We start from the raw sequence: 20,756 nt of genomic DNA, 5'->3' as shown, positions 1-20,756 counted from the left end.
ATGGCATCAATGGTTAACCAAAAAAAGCTCTACAGGAGGACAGGAACAGATTTCATACCAACATTTCAAAATTTCAGGTGCTTCTATAACTGATCAGGGGCCAAAACTTCAAATCCTAGACGAGCAAAGGCATGTCAAATTTTGCAACACCAAAACTTCGTTACAGCCACATCGGGCGATGCATTGACATGTTCACATTCCACTTTCAGTAACTCTATTCAGGCAAGTCTGTGTAGCAAAGAATGCTTTTGTGGCTTTTCATAGCTGTAAAGGATACAAGTTTCAATATTGGCTCCGACAATGTAGCCATTCACATCGAAGTTGATTCGAATAAATTTACCCTGTACATTAAAAGCAGAGGAATATACAAGTTAAACACTTGGGAGCACAGACTTGAGCAAACAGTCCCTGACATCAGTAGTAGGGAAAATGCTAGAATCTATTATCAAGAACATGGCAACAGGGCACTTAGAAAATAATAGGATTGGGCAGAGTCAACACAGATTTATGAAAGGGAAATAGTGTTTGATAAATCTGTTTTTTGAGGTTGTAACTAGCAGAATAGAAAAGGGGAAACCAGTGGATGTGGTGTATTTGGATTTTCAGAAGGCATTTGGTAAGGTGCCACACAAGAGGTTATTAAACAAAATTAGGGCTCATGGGATTGGGGGTAATATACTAGCATGGATTGAGGATTAGTTAACAGACAGAAAACAGAAAGTAGGAATAAACGGGTAATTTTCGAGTTGCCAGGCTGTAACTAGTGGGGTACCACAAGGATCAGTGCTTGGGCCTCAGTTATTCACAATCTAGATTAATGATTTGAATGAGGGGACCAAATGTAATATATCCAAGTTTGCTGATTATACAAAGCTGGGTGAGAATGTAAGTTGTGAGGAGAATGCAAGGAGGCTTCAAGGGGATATAGACAGGCTAAGTGAGCGGGCAAGAACATGGCAAATGGAATATAATGTGGAGAGATGTGAAGTTATCCACTTTGGTAGGGAAAATAGAAAAGCAGATTTTTTTTTTTTTAATGGCGAAAGATTGGGAAATGTTGGTGTTCAGAGGGACAGGAATCACAAAGTTAACCTGCAGGTACAGCAAACAATTAGAAAAGCAAATGGCATGTTGGTCTTTATTACAGGAGGATTTGAGTATAAGAGTAAAGACTTACTGCAATTATATAGGGCCCTGGTGAGACCACACCTGGAGTATTGGGTACAGTTTTGGTCTCCTTACTTAAGGAAGGATAGACTTGCCATAGAGGGAGTGAAATGAAGGTTCACCAGACTGATTCCTGGGATGGGGGGGGATTGTCCTATGAGGAGAGATTGAGTAGACTAGGCCTATATTCTCTAGAGTTTCGAAGAAACATAAATATCATTGAAACATAAAAAATTCTTACAGGACTTGACAGGGTAGATGCAGGGAGGATGTTTCCCCTGGCTGGGGAGTCTAGAACCAGGGGTCACAGTCTCAGAATAAAGGGTTGGCCATTTAGGACTGAGATGAGGAGCAATTTCTTCATTCAGAGGGCGGTGAACCTTTGTAATTCTCTACCCCAGAGGGCTGTGGAGGCTCAGTCGTTGAGGATATTCAAGACAGAGATCGATAGATTTTTGGATATTAAGAGAATCAAGGGATATAGGGATAGTGCAGGAAAGGAGATGAGGTAGATCATCAGCCATGATCTTATTGAATGGCGCAGCAGGCTCGAGGGGCCAAATGGCCGACTCCTGCTCCGGTTTATGTAAACAGGCTCCACAGACAGTATTCAAGGAGGAGGTTGGTGATCAGCTGGTTGGTTGGTTTTCTTCCTTCTCGTCTCTTTCATACCTTTAAGTTGGTAAGTCCTATTGAATAGTGGTGTGATATTATCATATATATCCGGGCAGGGTCTTCATAACTAATAATAAGAAATTTAATTAATTATATAGAATGGAGCAGGTGATGTGTTACTGTTGCGAGATGTGGGAGCCGGTGAACCCCATTGAGGCTCACGGTGATTACATCTGCGACAAGTGTTTGCTGCTGGAGGAACTCAAGTTCCATGTTATGGAGCTTGAGACTGAGCTTCGGACACTGCGACACATCAGGGAGGGGGAGAAGTTCCTGGACTCTATGTTTCAGGAGATGGTCACACCTATGAAGTTAATTACTGCAGATGTAGTCCGTGGTCAGGGACAGGACGGTGTGACTACGAGTGAGGAAGGTACAGGGATCCAGGATGTAGTGTTGAAGGAGACACAGCCCTTGTTCTTGTCCAGCAGGATCGAGGTTCTTACTCCCTGTGAGGGCGGGAGCGGGGACTGCAGGGAGGATGAGCAACCTGGCCACAGCACCGTGGTACAGGGGGCCATTCAAGTGGAGGGAGTAAAACGAAATGTTGTCGTGGTAGGGGATAGTATCATTAGGGGGATAGATAGGGTTCTCTGCAGTCAAGAGCGGGAGTCCCGAAGGCTGTGTTGCCTGCCTGGTGCCAGGGTTAAGGACATCTCTTCTGGGCTGGAAAGAAACTTGGAGTGGGAGGGGGAGGATCCAGTTGTCGTGGTCCATGTTGGTACAAACGACGTAGATAGGACAAGGAAGACGGTTCTGTTAAAGGAGTATGAGCAGCTAGGGGTCAAATTAAAAAACAGAACCTCAAGGGTAATAATCTCTGGGTTATTACCTGAGCCACGAGCGAATTTGGCTAGGATAAATAAAATTAAAGAGTTAAATGCGTGGCTCAAAGACTGGTGTGGGAGAAATGGGTTTTGCTTCTTGGGACACTGGCACCAGTACTGGGACAGGAGGGAGCTGTTCTGTTGGGACGGACTCCACTTGGCCAGTGCTGAGACTAGAGTCCTGGCGAATCATATAACTAGGGCTGTAGAGAGGGCTTTAAACTAATTAGTGGGGGGGAGGTTTCTAGAGAGCAAATAATAGAAATGACAACAGAGGTGGTCATAGACTTAGGTAGCAGTGGGGGAATTAAAAAACAGAATGTGTCAGGAAGGGACAGAAGGTATGGAGTAAAAAGTAAAGTACTAAAAAGGGAAAAAACAGGAACTAAGTGTTACAAAACATATTTGAAAGTTCTTTATCTGAATGCACGTAGCATTCGTAACAAAATGAATGAGTTAACGGCACAAATAATGACATATGGGTATGATCTTGTGGCCATTACAGAAACATGGCTGCAGGGTGACCATGACTGGGAATTAAACATACCAGGTTATTTAACAATCAGGAAGGACAGGCAGGAAGGGAGAGGAGGTGGGGTGGCTATGTTAATAAAGGAAGGAATCACTATAATACAGAGAAATGATATTGGGTCAAAGGAGCAGGATAGTGAAACAGTTTGGGTGGAGATAAGGAATAATAAGGGGAAAAAAACACTAGTGGGTGTAGTCTATAGGCCTCCGAACAGTTGCAACTCTGTTGGACGGAGTATTAATCAGGAAATAGTTGAGGCTTGTAATAAGGGAACAGCTATAATTATGGGGGATTTTAACTATCATATTAATTGGACAAATCAAATTGGGCAGGGCTGCCTTGAGGATGAGTTCATTGAGTGTATTAGGGATGGGTTTCTTGAGCAGTATGTAACTGAACCGACCAGGGGGCAAGCAACCTTAGATTTGGTCCTGTGTAATGAGACAGGATTAATTAAAAATGTCCGAGTAAAGGATCCCCTTGGAATGAGTGACCATAACATGGTTGAGTTCCATATTCAATTAGAGGGTGAGAAGGTTGGATCTCAAACAAGCGTGCTGAGCTTGAATAAAGGAGACTATGAAGGTATGAGAGCGGAATTAATTAGAGTGGACTGGGAAAATAGATTAAAGGGTAAGACGGTACATGACCAGTGGTGTACATTTAAGGAGTTATTTTACAACTTCCAAAAAAAATATATTCCACTGAGGAAAAAAGGGTGTAAAAGAAAAGATAGCCATCCGTGGCTAAGTAAAGTAATTAAGGATAGTATCCGACTAAAAACAAGGGCATATAAGGTAGCCAAATCTAGTGGGAGGATGGAAGATTGGGAAGTCTTTAAAAGACAGCAAAAAAATAACAAAAAGATTGATTAAGAAAGGGAAGATAGATTATGAAAGTAAATTAGCAAAAAATATAAAAACAGACAGTAAAAGTTTCTATAGTTATATAAAAAGAAAAAGGGTGGCTAAAGTAAATGTTGGTCCCTTAGAGGATGAGACCGGGAAATTAATGGTGGAAAACATGGAGATGGCAAAAACACTGAACAATTATTTTGTATCAGTCTTTACAGTAGAGGACACTAAGAATATCCCAACACTGGACAAACAGGGGGCTCTAGGGGGGGGGGGGGGGGGGAGGAACTAAATACGATTAAAATCACTAAGGAAGTGGTACTTGGTAAAATAATGGGACTCAAGGCGGATAAATCCCCTGGACCTGATGGCTTGCATCCTAGGGTCTTGAGGGAAGTAGCAGTAGGGATTGTGGATGCATTGGTAATAATTTTCCAAAACTCACTGGACTCAGCAAAGGTCCCGGCAGATTGGAAAACTGCTAATGTAACACCCTTATTTAAAAAAGGGTAGTAGGCAGAAGGCTGGAAACTATAGACCTGTTAGCCGAACATCTGTGGTTGGTAAAATGTTAGAGTCCATTATTAAGGAGGCAGTAACGGAACATTTGGATAAACATAATTTAATAGGACAAACTCAGCATGGTTTCATGAAGGGGAAGTCATGTTTAACAAATTTGCTTGAGTTTTTTGAGGAAGTAACATACAGGGTGGATAAAGGGGAACCAGTGGACGTAGTGTATTTAGACTTCCAAAAGGCATTTGACAAGGTGCCACACAAAAGATTATTGCTCAAGATAAAAAATCACGGGATTGGGGGTAATATTCTGGCGTGGGTGGAGGATTGGCTCTCTAACAGAAAGCAGAGAGTTGGGATAAATGGTTCGTTCTCAGATTGGCAACCAGTAACTAGTGGTGTTCCGCAGGGGTCAGTGCTGGGTCCCCAACTCTTTACAATCTATATTAACGATTTGGAGGAGGGGACCGAGTGTAACATATCAAAGTTTGCAGATGATACAAAGATGGGACGGAAAGTAGTGAGTGAGGAGGACATAAAAAACCTGCAAAGGGACATAGACAGGCTAAGTAAGTGGGCAGAGATTTGGCAGATGGAATACAATACTGGAAAGTGTGAGGTTATGCACTTTGGCAGGAAAAATCATAGAGCAAGTTATTATCTTAATGGCAAGAAACTGGAAAGTACTGTCGTACAAAGGGATCTGGGGGTCCTGGTGCACGAAACTCAAAAAGTTAGTATGCAGGTGCAGCAAGTGATTAAGGCCAATGGAATGTTGGCTTTTATTGCTAGGGGGTTGGAATATAAAAACAGGGAGGTATTGCTGCAGTTGTACAAGGTATTGGAGAGACCGCACCTGGAATACTGCATACAGTTTTGGTGTCCATACTTAAGAAAAGACATACTTGCTCTCGAGTCAGTACAAAGAAGGTTCACTCGGTTAATCCCGGGGATGAGGGGGTGGTCATATGAGGAGAGGTTGAGTAGATTGGGACTCTACTCATTGGAGTTCAGAAGAATGAGAGGCGATCTTATTGAAACATATAAGATTGTGAAGGGGCTTGATCGGGTGGATGCGGTGAGGATGTTCCCAATGATGGGTGAAACTAGAACTAGGGGGCATAATCTTAAAATAAGGGGCTGCTCATTCAAAACTGAGATGAGGAGAAACTTCTTCACTCAGAGGGTGGTAGGTTTGTGGAATTTGCTGCCCCAGAAAGCTGTGGAAGCTACATTATTAAATAAATTTATAACAGAAATAGATAGTTTCCTAGAAGTAAAGGGAATTAAGGGTTACGGGGAGCAGGCAGGAAATTGGACATGAGTCTAGGTTCGGAATGGTCATGGCCCTGTGGGTAGTGGAGTGGGCCCAGGGGCCGTGTAGCCTTGTTCTGCTCCTACTGTGTTCTAATTCTGTGTTAGATTTCAGGAGATGGTTTTATTCCTGTTCCTGGCTGGGGTGGAGATTGCCTTTACAGAAGGTAAGTACTGTAGAAAATATAGGGACAGAGTGATCTCCTGGAAGAATTTCGATCGCCTAGATGGGTCGGAGAGGAATTTCCCAGATTTTTTTCTCCCAAATTGGCCATTGGGTCTTTATCTGGTTTTTCGCCTCTCCCGGGAGATCACATGGGTTCGGGTGGATGCAGAGTGATAGAAGATTTGAGGTTAGGATCAGATCAGCCATGATCTTATTGAATGGCGGAGCAGGCTCGAGGGGCCGATTGGCCTACTCCTGCTCCTATTTCTTATGTTCTTAAACAGACAAATTGCTAAAAAAAAATGTTGTTGCTCCAACCTTCAAGATTTAAATGAGACAAAGGTGCTTGCTTTGGCTCAATTTTCATTAGACACATTCGTAGCAAAGGATGCTTTGGGACACAAAGTCACAAAAATAGGTAACCAGTAACAAAATGAGTCATTTAAAAGCATAGCTAAATCCATGGCCATACCGTAGCTCACTAGTCTCAACAGACTTTGTAATAATTTTTACTCACAAATCGGGAAGAGTTGTCGTTTTTTACAGTTTTTGCATTGCCGAAGGCTTCAAGGATAGGGTTGGCTTGGAGCAGTTGCTTCTCAAGCTCTCCCTGCAATCACAGCAGTACTTAGATTAGTTAGTGGAATATCTGCTTTGCAAACAGAACCCATTAGAGAATTGTGAGGACTTTGAAGAATTGTTTACAGATCTGCAAGAAACTTTGATGCAACATGAAAGCCTTCAGAAGTAACAGCTGACTGCCATGAGGGTATAAAAATGCACTTCTGGTCATCCTGAAATGGAATGCAAACATATTTAACTGGTACATGGAGAAATATTCTCCCAGACAGGCCATCTGGGATAAGTTAAATTTTGTTTTTCATAAACATCGGCAACTGAACTGTAGATTGTCCAAGCATCCATTTTAATTTGAAAACGAGATAATAATTTCTCCAAGACATGGCCCCCCCCCCACCATGGCAGTGCCATTATTGGGGGGGGGGGGGGGGGGGGGGTGGGGGGGGAGAAAGAGGGCAAGAAGGAGTACAAGAGAAAAAGAGAACTAGATGTTCGCAAACAGACTTAGACAATTTCCTGTCAGATGAAACATCCTCGAGAGGATTTCCTCTCTTCCAGTAGGTGGCTCTGGAGCAGCAATATCTAAGATAACATCGGGTCACATACTGCTCTTGACCAGGGGCCTAATGTGAGGGATAGAACAAAATATAAATTAAAAAAACAATCAAATGTTGAGGAGCAAGTTTCTGCCTTGTACCATGTGACAGACATGTACCAAGACTTAGTCCATGCCACAGAGTTGAAGAGTTACTTTGCATTGTTTAAGTAGTTCACAAAGTTTAGCCCCTCATGACAAATCCACACCATGACTTCTATTAAAATATCTGTAACATCAAGGTCCAAAGTTCTGTCCAATTACTTGAAAGACCTGCAGGATTTTCAGCTCACCACCATCCCTTCATGCACACATATGCCATTTAGAAGTTAAATAAAATCACCAGAAACGATGCACCTCTCTAACACAGCACTCCAATATCACATTTAAAGATACCACACCTTCACGAAGCACATTAATCGTGTATGGTCCACTCACATCTCGAACAAGGGGAGTGCTCACTTGAAACAAGCAAACACATGAATGGCAAGTACCAAACAATTCTGAGATTTTTGCAACTAGTCAAATTGTCGATACAAGTTCAACTTGTCTCCAGAGAATATTGGTTCTTACTAATCCAACAGATACACTCAGGAGCACCCATGGTTTACAGGTGATGAGATCAGATACACAGATTCTTACACGCCCAACATTTCAGATTGGGAAAATTGAGATACACATAAAAGCTTCATCAATTGGGACACAAATGATGCAGCTTGCTTGATGGATGTTAAACGTTTCCCTGATCCAAGCCAAGGAATCTTCTCATGGAGAATTCTTGGCAGTCTCTTCACAACATGGATGCACTGGAGTTCTGATACTTGTCTTCACTTGATTTCCTTGAACACAGCACTAATTGCCATTTAAGGCTTTCTTAGAAGCGGGAAAATGGAAGATCGCATAGATGACCTGGGGTTTTAACATGAGTTACCACAGTAAGAAACAAACATAGCCCCTTAATTTGAGCCATGCCATACTTCTGACACTGTATTTTTGAACTATGCACTGAAGAACACACTGACGAATTAGTGATCAATTTCACCATGTATAACACTGTTAGAATAGGTCAGTAGCTTTCTTTAGCGTTAGTGTTAAGTTAGGCAGGTGAGAAGCAACACATGGAAGCTGTTCAATCTAGTAGAGCTGCAAAGCAGTCTCGTCAAATAAGACATTTCAATTTTTGTTCTAAAGAATACCAAATTTGGACAGCTAAGAATTTGACATTTGGAAGTATATAATGCCATATATTTTGCCAATTAGAATTATCGTGGATTCAGATCCAGTAATTTTTTCCACACAACAGAATTACTTCATCCGAGTTAGTGGGTACATCAATTGAGGGTTAGTGGACCTTTGCAGCTCTACAATGCAATAGTGAGACTTGAGTTTTACATAGAGGCGCACACGTGACTAATACAGCACACGGTTAGAAGTGTCACAAAGTTGCATTTTGGACAGTCATTGCACATATCTGTGCACCAAGACTCGTGTTCATTATTTGAAAAACTTATCCTGATACAGGGCATTCAATTCTGAACATCTAAATTCGGGACAATCTTCATTTTTTTTTTTGGAGGAGCGAAAATAAAAACTAGTGAGCTCAAATAGTTCAGGAATTTTTTTAAATTCCAATTTCTGTGAAAAAGCTGTGAGGATCCAGTGAAACATCTGGCAGAAACTTAAATACGGTAGTCATAAATTGTATTACGTACTGCTGGTGCTTAAATGGAACACTGACTGAAAGCTAATTGTTGAACAGAATTCTGATTGTGGGCAATTGAAAGGTAGTTGGTCAAAATCAATTTGAACTTAAGCATGCTTGGTTTTTTATAACAGGTTGATTGAATTGTTTGATTGTTACCAGTCCACTTTATACCAAAATGTGTGATTTGAAGGATTTACACTGGAAGTGCCCACATTCTGTCCCCATCAAAAAATTGTGAAAAATAACCCTTTCCTGACCAGAAGGCACAACAGGTATCTCCCAAAGCAAATGGATAATTTGACTGCAGCTGCAACAAGCGCTAACTGGCAGTATTCTGAAGGGAAAACTTTTCGTCCTCCAACAAACTTCCTCACTGGGTGCCAACAGATGCATTAATTGAACCGACTTATTCTGTTAATGGAGTCAGATCTATATAGTCATGCAATTGCAATTTAAACAAATGGGTAAATGCTAAAATCGCTTCAGTTATAAAAATGAGTGAGACTTGCATTAGGTGGGAAAATGCCTCATTGCCAGACAGAAACACTTCTGTTTCCTCCCCCTTCCACAATATGGTAGTGGTTTTCATATTTTCAGACTGCATGGGAGACTATAGTAGCAAAAGAGTGGTTATGTTGGTTTTGAACACCTGCAATATGAACTTATTCTGTTTTAATGGGTGCCGGGGCTCCCAGTCAGTTTCTGGACTGGAAAGGGTTAGATTCTTTCAGGACCCACTTGAGTTATGAAACCTTCTGTTATAAGCAATCACCTCCAATTCTAACAAAAGTTTTAGGATATGTTTACACCACCTTTACACCCAAAGCATGCAACATAAACAATATACAGATCTGAGCTGTAACCTGCTCCCCAAAACCATCCAAATAGCTAGACATTTTTCCCAGCAAAATGGCCAAAACTTCTGAAATTTGAAGCATTTGTTGTTGCAGTGACTTCTAGGACCAATCATGGTGCTAACATTAAGTAGGACTCGGGTTTAAAATTGGACTATGCAAATTAAAAATGATGTTGCTACGAGTCACTTTCAGCTCATAATGCAATAAGGTCATTGCAGTAACTGGATACCAGTTCAGACCACACAATTTTCAGATGGACAGTTGCCATAGAATTTAAAGCTGCATTGAATATTTGCACTGATGACTTATTACCATTTACCTAGTTCCACTCCTTCAGCAGACAGTGCTGATAAAAAGGCATGAACTGCATCACATTTTTCAATGCCATGTTAGTTCAATCAGGGAGCAGTTACACACCCTAGAAAAGAGCTTTTGTTGTTCCAGAAACCAATTAAAGAAGGTTCACCACTCCCCAAACAGCTAACAGATCTGTATATAACGCATAAAAAGTGCAGAATATGCGAATCAAATTATAATAACCCACTCACGTATGCTAACACCGTAGACTGCTGCAAATGTTGAAGGGGGAAAGTGTTATCAATGGCATGCAAAAATATGTAAGAATTCTTCAAGCATTTACTTTGTTAAAGGGGTTTAACAGCCTTTCTGACAGGCAGTATGAAATGTTAAGCTACAATACGTTCAAAATTACAATTTCAATAGAATAAAATTTAACAGGAAACAGGGCATCTATAATCACTGTACAGACTGATCACAATGTTTAGTATTGTATGTTTCAAGTGAATTTCATACAGATTAAAAAGCTTTATTACAAATAATGATCAGTACTCAACTGTGACTTTTATGAAGAGCATTCAACTGCATACCATAGTCAGAAGACACTTACTTGTTCCTTTCTGGACTTATGCGATGAGGCAACGTGAGCTAAGTACTGAATCACTTTTTTGGTGTTTTCTGTCTTACCAGCACCAGATTCTCCTCTGTAAAGCAATAGATTTACATTTTATAGTGCTTCAGCTACATGTTTGTGAAATTTGGAACAGAATTGAAGAATTAAGTTAACTGCAATACAGACTGTACCCCCTCAATAAAAAAAGACATTCTTGGTATATTTGGCAGTACTATCAATTCATTTGAGAAATACTAAACTATTCCAAAAGAAAAAAACATTCCATAGAACTTAAAATGGATCAATTATGAAGCATTTAGTCCATCAGCCCTACATGTCTAGATCCAAGTACATTTGGGAATAAACTGGTCTAAGATCGTACATGGAGAATGACCACCTGGCCAAGATACTAATGGGCTGCTGTAAACCATTATCTTCAAGAGAAAGCGAGAAAAAATTGTCAAAAGCATCTTTTCTTTCAGTTAAATGATAAACACTAAATATTTTTCTTCCAAATTGCCCTCATTTCAAGACCCAATTGGTAAACTACATTCTCTCATTGCTAAAATCTCAATTCAAATGTCTTGCTCTTTACTCAGCCTCTTTCCCACTTTATATCCCCAGTCAAATCATACAACACATTTCCTGCATCAGTCAATGGTAACTTAAAAAAAACACCTCTTTATTCCAAGCTTTTGTGTTGTAAACTCACAGGCCACATCAAACACCTGTAATGATACTAAACCACACAAACTGTCTAGACTGAGCACAAAGAGAATCTTTATTGCTCAAGTTTCAGATTTCAGAATACGGTCCATTTGTGATGCATTTTGGAAGGAAAAATGAGGAGACAGTATAAACGAAATGGTAAAATGTTTTAAGGGGGCATAGGAACAGAGGGGCCTGGAGGTTCACAAACATCATTGAAGGTGACAGGACAAGCTGGTAAAGCTGTTAAAAAAGCATATGGGATCCTTGGCTTTATAAATAGGGGCATAGAGTACAAAAAACAAGGAAGTTATGGTGAACCTCCAATTCTGGGCACCACACTTTAGAAAGGATGTCAAGGTCTTAGAGAGGGTGCAGAGGAGATTTACCAGAATGGTACCAGGGATGAGGGAATTCAGTTATGTGGAGAGACTGGAGAAGCTGGGATTGTTCTCCTTAGAACAAAGGTTATTTACTAGAAGTGTTCAAAATTATGAGGGGTTTTGATAGAGTAGATAAGGAGAAATGGTTTCTCCTGGCAGAAGGGTCAGTAACCAGATGAGACAGATTTAAGATAACTGGCAAAAGAGCCATGGGGAGAGGAGCAGAATTTAAAAAAAAAAAAAAAAATTTTTAACTTGGCGAATTATGGTGATCTGGAATGCATTGCCTGAGGTGGTGGAAGCAGATTCAATAGTAACTTTCAAAAGGGAATTGGATATATACTTAAAAAGGAAGAAAGTACAGAGCTATGGGGAAAGAGCAGGGGAGTGGGACTAATTGGTAGCTCTTTCAGAGAGCCAGCACAGGCACGATGGGTCGAATGGCCTCTTTCTGCGCTGTATTATTCTATGGTTCTATGGATTTAAATACATGTGTTGCTACAGTTCAACATTTCCCAAAAATTGATCCATACAGCTGGAATACCAGAACCCCCTTCGATCACGCTTCTCTCATCTTCTGTAATATGCTGTACATTAGAGCAAGTGAGTGCAGAAGCATTGGTTTCCTGGAAAGAGACCAACTTCCTGGATGATTTACTCTTGCTCCTTGAGCAGAAAGGGAGTTGTCGTCCAGTAATGTGAAGAGGTTTGAGAAAATGTTCTGGACTACCTTTGTAGTGAGTCTTCCATTTGTGTCGGTGTATTGGCAAGCTGCTTAAAGCATTGGCTGTTCTAGCCTCAGGTAGGTGTTTTGAATCCATTTAGCTTCAATGTTACATCAGAGTGACCAGGAATGGGTCCCTCCTTGTTCGCTGCAATATTGGGTGATAGCCATAAGGTTAGCCCTTAGATACACCCCTTGCAAAGACGAGGCAGTCTCTGGAGCCCGTCAAACCAGACAAGCTTTTGCCCAAAGCTATATGAAACAAAGCACCTACACACCAAGCTTTGCTTCTGGCTCCAGATGAAACTTCAGTTTACAAATAAAACTGAGCACTTGAAATGTGAAATTCCTTCTGGATGGCTACTGCCATGGTCTCCTGGGAAGGACCTCATAAGCCAGTTACAGGTACACACAGATGCTTGAATGGCAGAGAGAGAGAGATACGATGGTGACCGGTATTTTGTGAAAGTCCCGGGGCTGATGAAAGGAAACACCTTGTAAAAAATTAACTTTAGATACTGGTTAGCATATCTATTGTAAATTTACATTATATTATGGTTACGCATTCACTTGTTCATTGACTGCACAATAAAGGGGGTCATACTTACAAATTAAGGACAACAGAAGAATAGGAAATGCAGGAGGAACATTCCTAAAAGGGCTCCAAGTATGTGGAACCAATTACCAGCACAGATGGTGGAACAAGAACCCTAAAAGGTTCCGAGAACAAACTAGACAGGTTCTCAAAAACAAAATGAAATTCAGGGTTAATTAGAAATGCACCAAGGGAATGGTGTAGATAGGTGGACTGAAGGGCTTCCCTGTTCTGAAATTGTTACGATGTAAATTTGCTCATCAGTTCAAGTCGAAAACAAGGTCCGATGTGATGTTTTAAAAGATGGCTAACTATTCCCATGGAGGGACAGGATAGATTCAGTCACCAAAACAATTTACAGAAGGTTTTCTGTTTGTTATCCTGGGCTCTATCAGAAATTCACCTAGATCTCATGGCTAGAGACAATGTTCTCAAGAATGCAAGGAGCTAAGGCTCACCTGAGGGCAATCTAAAATACAGAAGCAAAATATCTAGATGAAGGTGGCCAGAAAAGCCTTCAACACAACTATATTGCCACAAGTTGAGGGTCCTTCAGATGATTGGACTAGATCACAAATGTAAAAATCACAGGGTCTTAGGATTAAAATGTAGAGAATACCCCTGATAATTTCCTGGACCCAAGTAACTGTGGTGATCCTCTCATATCCACAAAGAGGGCTTGTGAGAAAAAGAGTAATTGCTGAGGAGGTGGAGCTGGATTCGGTCCAGTCGGGAACAATGGGCACCGTGGTGGAAGCTCCAAGCAAAACAACAGAAAGGCTGATGCTGCAATGCCTGTCTAGACCTAACAGAGCAACTGGCTCCTTAATGGTAAGTCTTGCCCTACAATGTCAGTCAAGGAATGGGTCAGAGGTTCCATTGGTTGCACCTGCAATCCTCCGACAACCTTTCAACTTTCCTGTCAAAAAGCTCATCAAAGGACATATTTAATACATTCGCTACATCTCAAGACCAGATTCTCTCCTAGTGATATAATCCTCAAGTTAAAATCTACACTGACTTCTTTTCTTAAGATCCAAAGGCAACCAGGTGTGACATGGCAAGGCTGATTTGCGAATGCAAGCACATCAGGACCACCCTTTGAAAGTTACCATTGTTTGGGACAACATGCGCAAAAGCAATGAGTGTAACAACTTTAGAGTATGGCATTTATGTGGGGGTTTGTTACACTATAGAATGTATTTTACATTGCATCTTTAGCAGGCAAGAGATTTGAAGTGACTTCACTTCCTCCAACATGGAAAACTGGAAGAGACTTCTTGGGAAACTGCAGCCAATGAAAGTGTCTTATAAGAAAAAAACATGCATTTAGAAAAAAGGAGAAACAAAAGATACTCACGTGCACAGGATTGACTGGTCCTCACGATCTGAAATATAACAAACGAAACTCGTCAATTATTGTTGCATTATCTCCACCTTTTTTGCCTGCTGTTCTCCCATTCTGCCCTGAAAGTGGCTACTCGTGTTGATATTGCTGTCAAACACCCTTACAATGGAATTGTCTGATGCAACCTTTTAGAAGGTTTAAAACTGAATTATATCCAGCTGGCATAACAGTGCTCATCTCAGATATAAAGGCAAACAATTGCTGGAGCCCATAAATACTTTTCAGAAGAAAATGGAATTAGTTTAGTTTCCCATCTTCTTTAATCAACCCCAGGAGAAAACGGCCATTTCCTACTCAACTCCTCTTCCAAAATATACATTCATGTATAAAAAAAATGACTGAAAATGACATTAAAAAGGTCCAAAACCAGGGGATTACCACTAACAGTAGCAGGATATGTTTTTTCAGTGAGCTTTAGGTTACAAGGCAAGACAAGCACACTTATGGAAGCCAAATACTAAAAATCTTTGCCATCCTGGGTTGTTGAATATTAAGTGACTGCCTGGGAAGAAAAGTCATAGCATTACAACAGTGACTCCACTTCAAAAGTACTTCATTGGCTGTAAAGCGCTTTGAGACGTCCGGTGGTCGTGAAAGCGCTATATAAATGCAAGTAGTCTTCTTCTACCCCAGTTGCAACACCATTGTTTTGGTCACACAGATACTGAAAAATGTACTAAGTAGGTGACAGTGGGTTAAACACTGACCATTCTACTCTGGCACCATATTCAGCCCAGACTGAGGGGACGACATTCTGTCTGCTAACTACAGGGGTCCTCTCACGACATGGACCGACAGCAAAAAAAATGCTCTAAATTGGGCAATTATAATGATAGGTCAAGATCGATAAAAAGGATGTAAAGGCACTGGAGGAGATGCAAAAAAGATTTACAAGGATGATACCAGAACTGAGGGGTTATAACTAATAGGAAGGATTGAACAGGCTGGGGCTCTTTTCTCTAGAAAGGAGAAGGCTGAGGGGTGACCTGATAGAGATCTTTAAAATTATGAAGGGGTTCAATAGGGTCGACGTAGAGAAGATGTTTCCACTTGTGGGGCAAGACCAGAACTAGGGACCATAAATGTAAGATAGTCACTAATAAATCCAATAGGGAATTTAGGAGAAACTTCTTTACCCAGAGAGTGGTGAGAATGTGGAACTCGCTACCACAGGGAGTGGTTGAGGCGAATAGTATAGATGCTTTTATGGGGAAGCTAGATAAACACAAGGGAGAAAGGAACAGATGGTTATGTTGATAGGGTGAGATGAAATGGGGTAGGAGGAGGCTCGTGTGGAGCATAAACACCAGCATGGGCCAGTTGGGCCAAATGGCCTGTAAATTCTATGATTGGTGTGGTACATGGAAAAAGCAACACTGGAACAGGAGGAAGTGCCCTTGAAGTTGGGAATAAGTCAAGAGCCTTATTCTGCATCCAGCTGTACCAGAGCTGGGAGCACTTGGGATCCACACCAATTCATTTGTCATTACATGGACTTCCATTCCCAACACTTTAGACCTCAGTTTAGCCACTCCCCAATTTTTTTTCTATTTTGATTCTCACCAACTCCTTTAAAAAGCAAACACCATTGGATGAATAGCCAGTTTTAAAATTGCTCTATAGCCTCTGGCCCTTATAGTCCAGGTTTCAGCCAACTAGAGGAAGCAAAAACTACTGGATTTTGTTTGATTGGCAACCAGAAAGACTATGGGTCAATAGAGCCTACCACCAATCTAACTGTGCCTAGTAAAAAAAACACACTGGCAGCAGCAGGATTCCACCAAGTCCATTTTGATGTCATAACTTCTAAAATCACATTGTTATAAATTTTGTACATAATAATGGCACTGGGTAATGATGCAATTACACTGCACAGTGAGCAATTTATCACGATCACTTTACGGTGCTCTTAAACCAGGTTTTGGGAGATCAGCCAACAGCATAAAAAGTCATGTACAAGGTGCACAGACCTGTCCATGGATGTCATTGGTACACAAGGCTGAATCACCCGAAGGCAACTTACCGCAATGCATGAAAAAACACTCAACCAAGTGTTCCCCCGTCCTACCTCAGCAACTCTGGCCAACTCCTGTCCCCGCCACACAAACTCAATAGCAAAGAGTGGCAAGTTTCAATTGCAACCTGGGTCTGTTAAGCTTGCACTTGTGCAGTAGAGTTCCATAAATGATTAACCAATTTTAAAATGCATGTTGACAATACTTTTTAAAATGTAACTCCACTTGCAAGTGAGTTGTTTATCACAAGATGGTACAAGTTGACTCCAAGTTCATCTGAGCTAAGCACAGAATTTTAAACTATTTCCCTTTTCCCGCCCCCTCCCCACCAAGTCAGGCATAAAATATGCATACAAAAAGAAAATACTGCAGATGCTGGAAATCTGAAATACCCCATTTCATCTCACCCGATCAACATAACCATCTGTTCCTTTCTCCCTCATGTGTTTCTCTAGCTTCCCCATAAAAGCATCTAGACTATTCGCCTCAACCATAAAATATGCATAATTAGGACTGGAGCACAAGGTGGCTACAATTTTAGCAACTGCTCTTGGGTAAAAGCAAATTTAGATGCAATTGTAACAGTTGTGATTAACCAGAGGTACAGGATCACCAATAAATTTTAAACATCCTGACCAGTCACAAAGCTTCCTGATGAACTAGTTATATGCATTATTTTCTTCAATACGTCCTATTCAGCCAAAACATCTGATAGCTTTGAAACTTTATTCAAAACACCTCAGAAATTACAACTTCTAATTCTGAAGAATGACCATGGGTAATGTATACGGTATCATCTTTTCTGAAGTCAATTTGCACATCTCTGTTTTTAAGCTCTGATCAGCTCATTTCTATATAAAGTTAAATAAATTGTAATGTTGACAATCTACAAACCATTAACAGAAGTTACATGACAAAAAAGATGTAACAACAGGACAAAGGCCAGATCACATCATAATACAAGAACTCATGCTTTCACATGCTACCCCGTTGGGGAGGAGAGGGGATGTGGCCACGGGGAATACGGAGAGTGGAGTCATCCAAGGCCACCTCCAAATAAGCCTGTTTCAAAGCCACATTGACAGGAATGGAAGCAAATGGGTAGCTTGCTTAACAGGGGAACAGTCCAAATAAAAACAAATAGGGAACTTCCAGTCACCTAAGGAAAAGAAGTACTTTCAAATGTAAAAAAAAACAGTTCCTCTTTGCTCACCTCCCAAGAGAATGTTTCAACATGTGTCAAAACAATGACAGCCTTACCAGACACACCACTTTGGATAGCACCTGCTGCTCAGTTGACAAATCTTTTGCTAGTTGGCATTCATCCTTCTGATTGCTAATCTTGGACTTGAACACAAGTCTAAGTCTCATGTCAGGGTCAGAGGTATAAAATAGAACTATTCACTCTTTCCCACCCACCTCCCTTTGAACAAAATGGAACCGAAGGCAAAAAGGAGCTATTTGCTCCAATCAAGATCTTAATCTCAAGGTGAACTGAAGATTGGGTGAAGAAAGCTTCTATAAAACGCATAACAGTAGGGCTACTACAATTGGCCTCAGGGTTCGTGAGGGGAGGAAGATCAGTCAATGTTCCCACTCCTGTTTGCTATCTAACAATCCTTGCTAGAAGTGCACATAGGTGGACTGGACTGGGCTCAGCTGCCCCAGGTAAAATAGTCTGTCAACATGAAATGTCGGGTTTTACAGATGAATTATGGCCACTTGGAAAAAGTACCAGAGGGTGAGCAGTCTGTGTGGAGCCAAACCCCAAAAATGAGACAATATTTCCAGAGGAGTTGGGTAGGCAGGAGAAAATTGGAGAATTAAAGAGGAATAGCAAACAAAAACTATGTAAGAGTATTCCACTCGTAAATAGTTTTCACTCGGCTGAGTCACATTGGAACAAAAAAAATGACAGAAGCATCTAGATTAAACTACTACTTTAAGAAAAAACTCGTTGCTTAAAACAATGTTAACAAGCTGCCCAGAGAAAGCAATGTGAAAGGTATCCGAAACTGATGTAAGATTTTTCCGCAGAGAGGTGCTGCAGCTTTAATAAACCGAGCGCAATCGGGGAGGGGACAGGAAATTCATATTTAATCTGGTTTTACTGCAGACTGACAAAGGAAACTCAAAGTCCACTTTTTTGTTTCCATAAAAGGAAGGAGCAAGGCGACAATTATGTCACTCCTGTGGGTAAACTGATGACGTTGCTTGTTGAAGAAATACTGAAAGCAAGGTAAGTCATGGGTGTCTGACTCATTCAGATCCAAGTCCGATTGATCAATGTTAATTTGAGTACTAAATACCCATTATAATTAACCAGGTTTTATTAAGCAAGATACAAATGCTTTCATTTTATACAAAATGTGCACAGCAGTACCTTCGAAACTCCCTCTGCCCCCCTCATCAAAACGAACACAAACAAAAATCGGCCCCTTGAACATATTCTGCCATTCAATTAGATCATGGCCGTTCTATACCTCAACTTCATTGACTCGTCTTTGTTTAATTTCCCTCGACGCCCTTACCCAACAAAAAATCAATCTTGAAGCAAAATCTGCAATTATACAAAAATTGAACCAATGGTTTATTGAAACACTGAGTAGTGTTGGCACAAATGAGTATGGTTTTATAAATCACATTTAAATAATTGATCCTGCATCAGATCATATGTAATCATTTGAGAAATGGTAAACAGGCAATCACCATATAGGAGGGGAAGAGAGGGGCTAATGTGCCAGCTTTCATCAGAATTGGGTATAAAGTTAGCCTATCATTTCTTTACAGATGCTGACTGCCATGCTGTGTATTTGCAGTATTTTCTGTTTTATTTCATATTTCCAATATTTAGTTTTTTCCACCTCATTTGTGCTGTTTGAAGAGGAAGTTTGCTTCCTTGTAGAGACTTTATTCTTCTTACCTCATGCACTTCATGTAGTGTATGTACTTTGCAGAAGGAACTATATTCTGCAGCCCCTGTATACTGCAGTACCAGTAGTGACCACCCCTGTATATAAGCCTGTGTAGTAACATTTGCATAGTAGTTCCAGGTTGCCTCCATTCAGTAAAGACCTGTTATCACCAACTCCTGCAGTCCGTGTCTCAATTACACACGGACATAATACTTCAAATGAGTGTGAACTCCTGATCAGAGCAAAAGAGCTTCTCTTTCAATATTCACTAAGTTCCAATTCTTTGCCCACTGCATGTTGAAGCAAAATAATAGACAACTATTCACGACATGTTCATGACCATTTGCCAATGACTGCACGTTACTCGCCCACACCTGCAAGTGCATCCAATTGCTATCAGACTGCTTGGCTAGGGCGGCAGAGTGTTTTGGCCTCAACTTAAATGTCATGATCCCGCCAAAACCTGGTCATCCAGTCACGTCCCCTAAAGTTACGATCCATTATTTGCCACTCAAAGGAACAGACAAATTCTGCTATCTCAGTAGTGTTCTCTTGCAGAACGGCACAATCAACTATGCGGTTACTCACCGGATTGGCAGGGCCAACTCCTTTGGCAAACTCGAGTGGAGACTCTTAAAGGAATGAGGGGTTAGTCTGCCAACAAAAGTTGCGATACACCAAGCTGATATCCTCACCACCCTACGAAATGGACCGGAGTCATGGTTCTGCTGCAGCCATTGCATCAAGCAACTTGACCATTTCTATTTGCACTTTCATTAGCATCAAGTGGCAGGACAGGGTGCCTAACACTGATGACCCAAGCGCTGCAATATAACTGGAATGGAGGCCACAATCAAAAAGGTCCAGTTGGACACATCATTCACATGCCTGATTACAGAACTCCCAAAGCTGTCTTCAAAGGCGAGCTGCAGTCTGGATATTGCAACGGTGGGCAGGGGAAATGCTTTAAAGGCACATTAAAAGCCACCTTAAAATCTTGCACTATTAACCTCGACACCTGATAAGACACTGTCACTGACTGACTATAATGGGGTCACATCAGGCAGGTCGATTTGAAGCTGCGAGATCTGGCTGCCAAATGCCAGGCATGCAAAGTAACTCATCTATCGGCCTCATATGGTTTTCAATAAGTTGTGCCGCCTTATAGGGGAGTCCAAGGTTGGGTTCTTCGCCTATCAATGAACCCACAACAACCAAGACTCATCCATCGGCTCAACAGGAGACTCCAGCAGACAGAATGGGAGAATATATATCAACTGGCCCAACAGCTCACCACTTCGAACCACCAAT

The 20,756-nt window shown here is 41.1% G+C and overlaps 1 protein-coding gene across 3 annotated transcripts in view; it reads right to left on the bottom strand.

The window, feature by feature from the left end:
- LOC147098781 (myosin-9-like) overlaps positions 1–20,756 on the bottom strand; it is a 148,368-nt gene that overhangs the window by 68,714 nt on the left and 58,898 nt on the right. For 2 of the 3 annotated variants that reach the window (XM_085969461.1, XM_085969462.1), the window contains exons 4-8: positions 14,468–14,495; positions 10,695–10,788; positions 10,336–10,356; positions 6,569–6,661; positions 278–341 (exon numbers count right to left, since the gene is read on the bottom strand). In XM_085969461.1, the coding sequence (XP_085825587.1) occupies positions 278–341; positions 6,569–6,661; positions 10,336–10,356; positions 10,695–10,788; positions 14,468–14,495 (300 nt within the window). The remainder of the gene's footprint in view (positions 1–277; positions 342–6,568; positions 6,662–10,335; positions 10,357–10,694; positions 10,789–14,467; positions 14,496–20,756) is intronic. The other variant, XM_085969463.1, reaches the window with a different exon arrangement.

The sequence above is a fragment of the Somniosus microcephalus genome, chromosome 28, assembly GCF_052327205.1.
Source record: "Somniosus microcephalus isolate GS21.2 chromosome 28, FLI_Smic_1.0, whole genome shotgun sequence".
Taxonomy (NCBI): domain Eukaryota; kingdom Metazoa; phylum Chordata; class Chondrichthyes; order Squaliformes; family Somniosidae; genus Somniosus; species Somniosus microcephalus.
The sequence above is the reverse complement of the archived record's forward strand: the minus strand, read 5'-3'. Positions and strand labels throughout refer to the sequence as shown.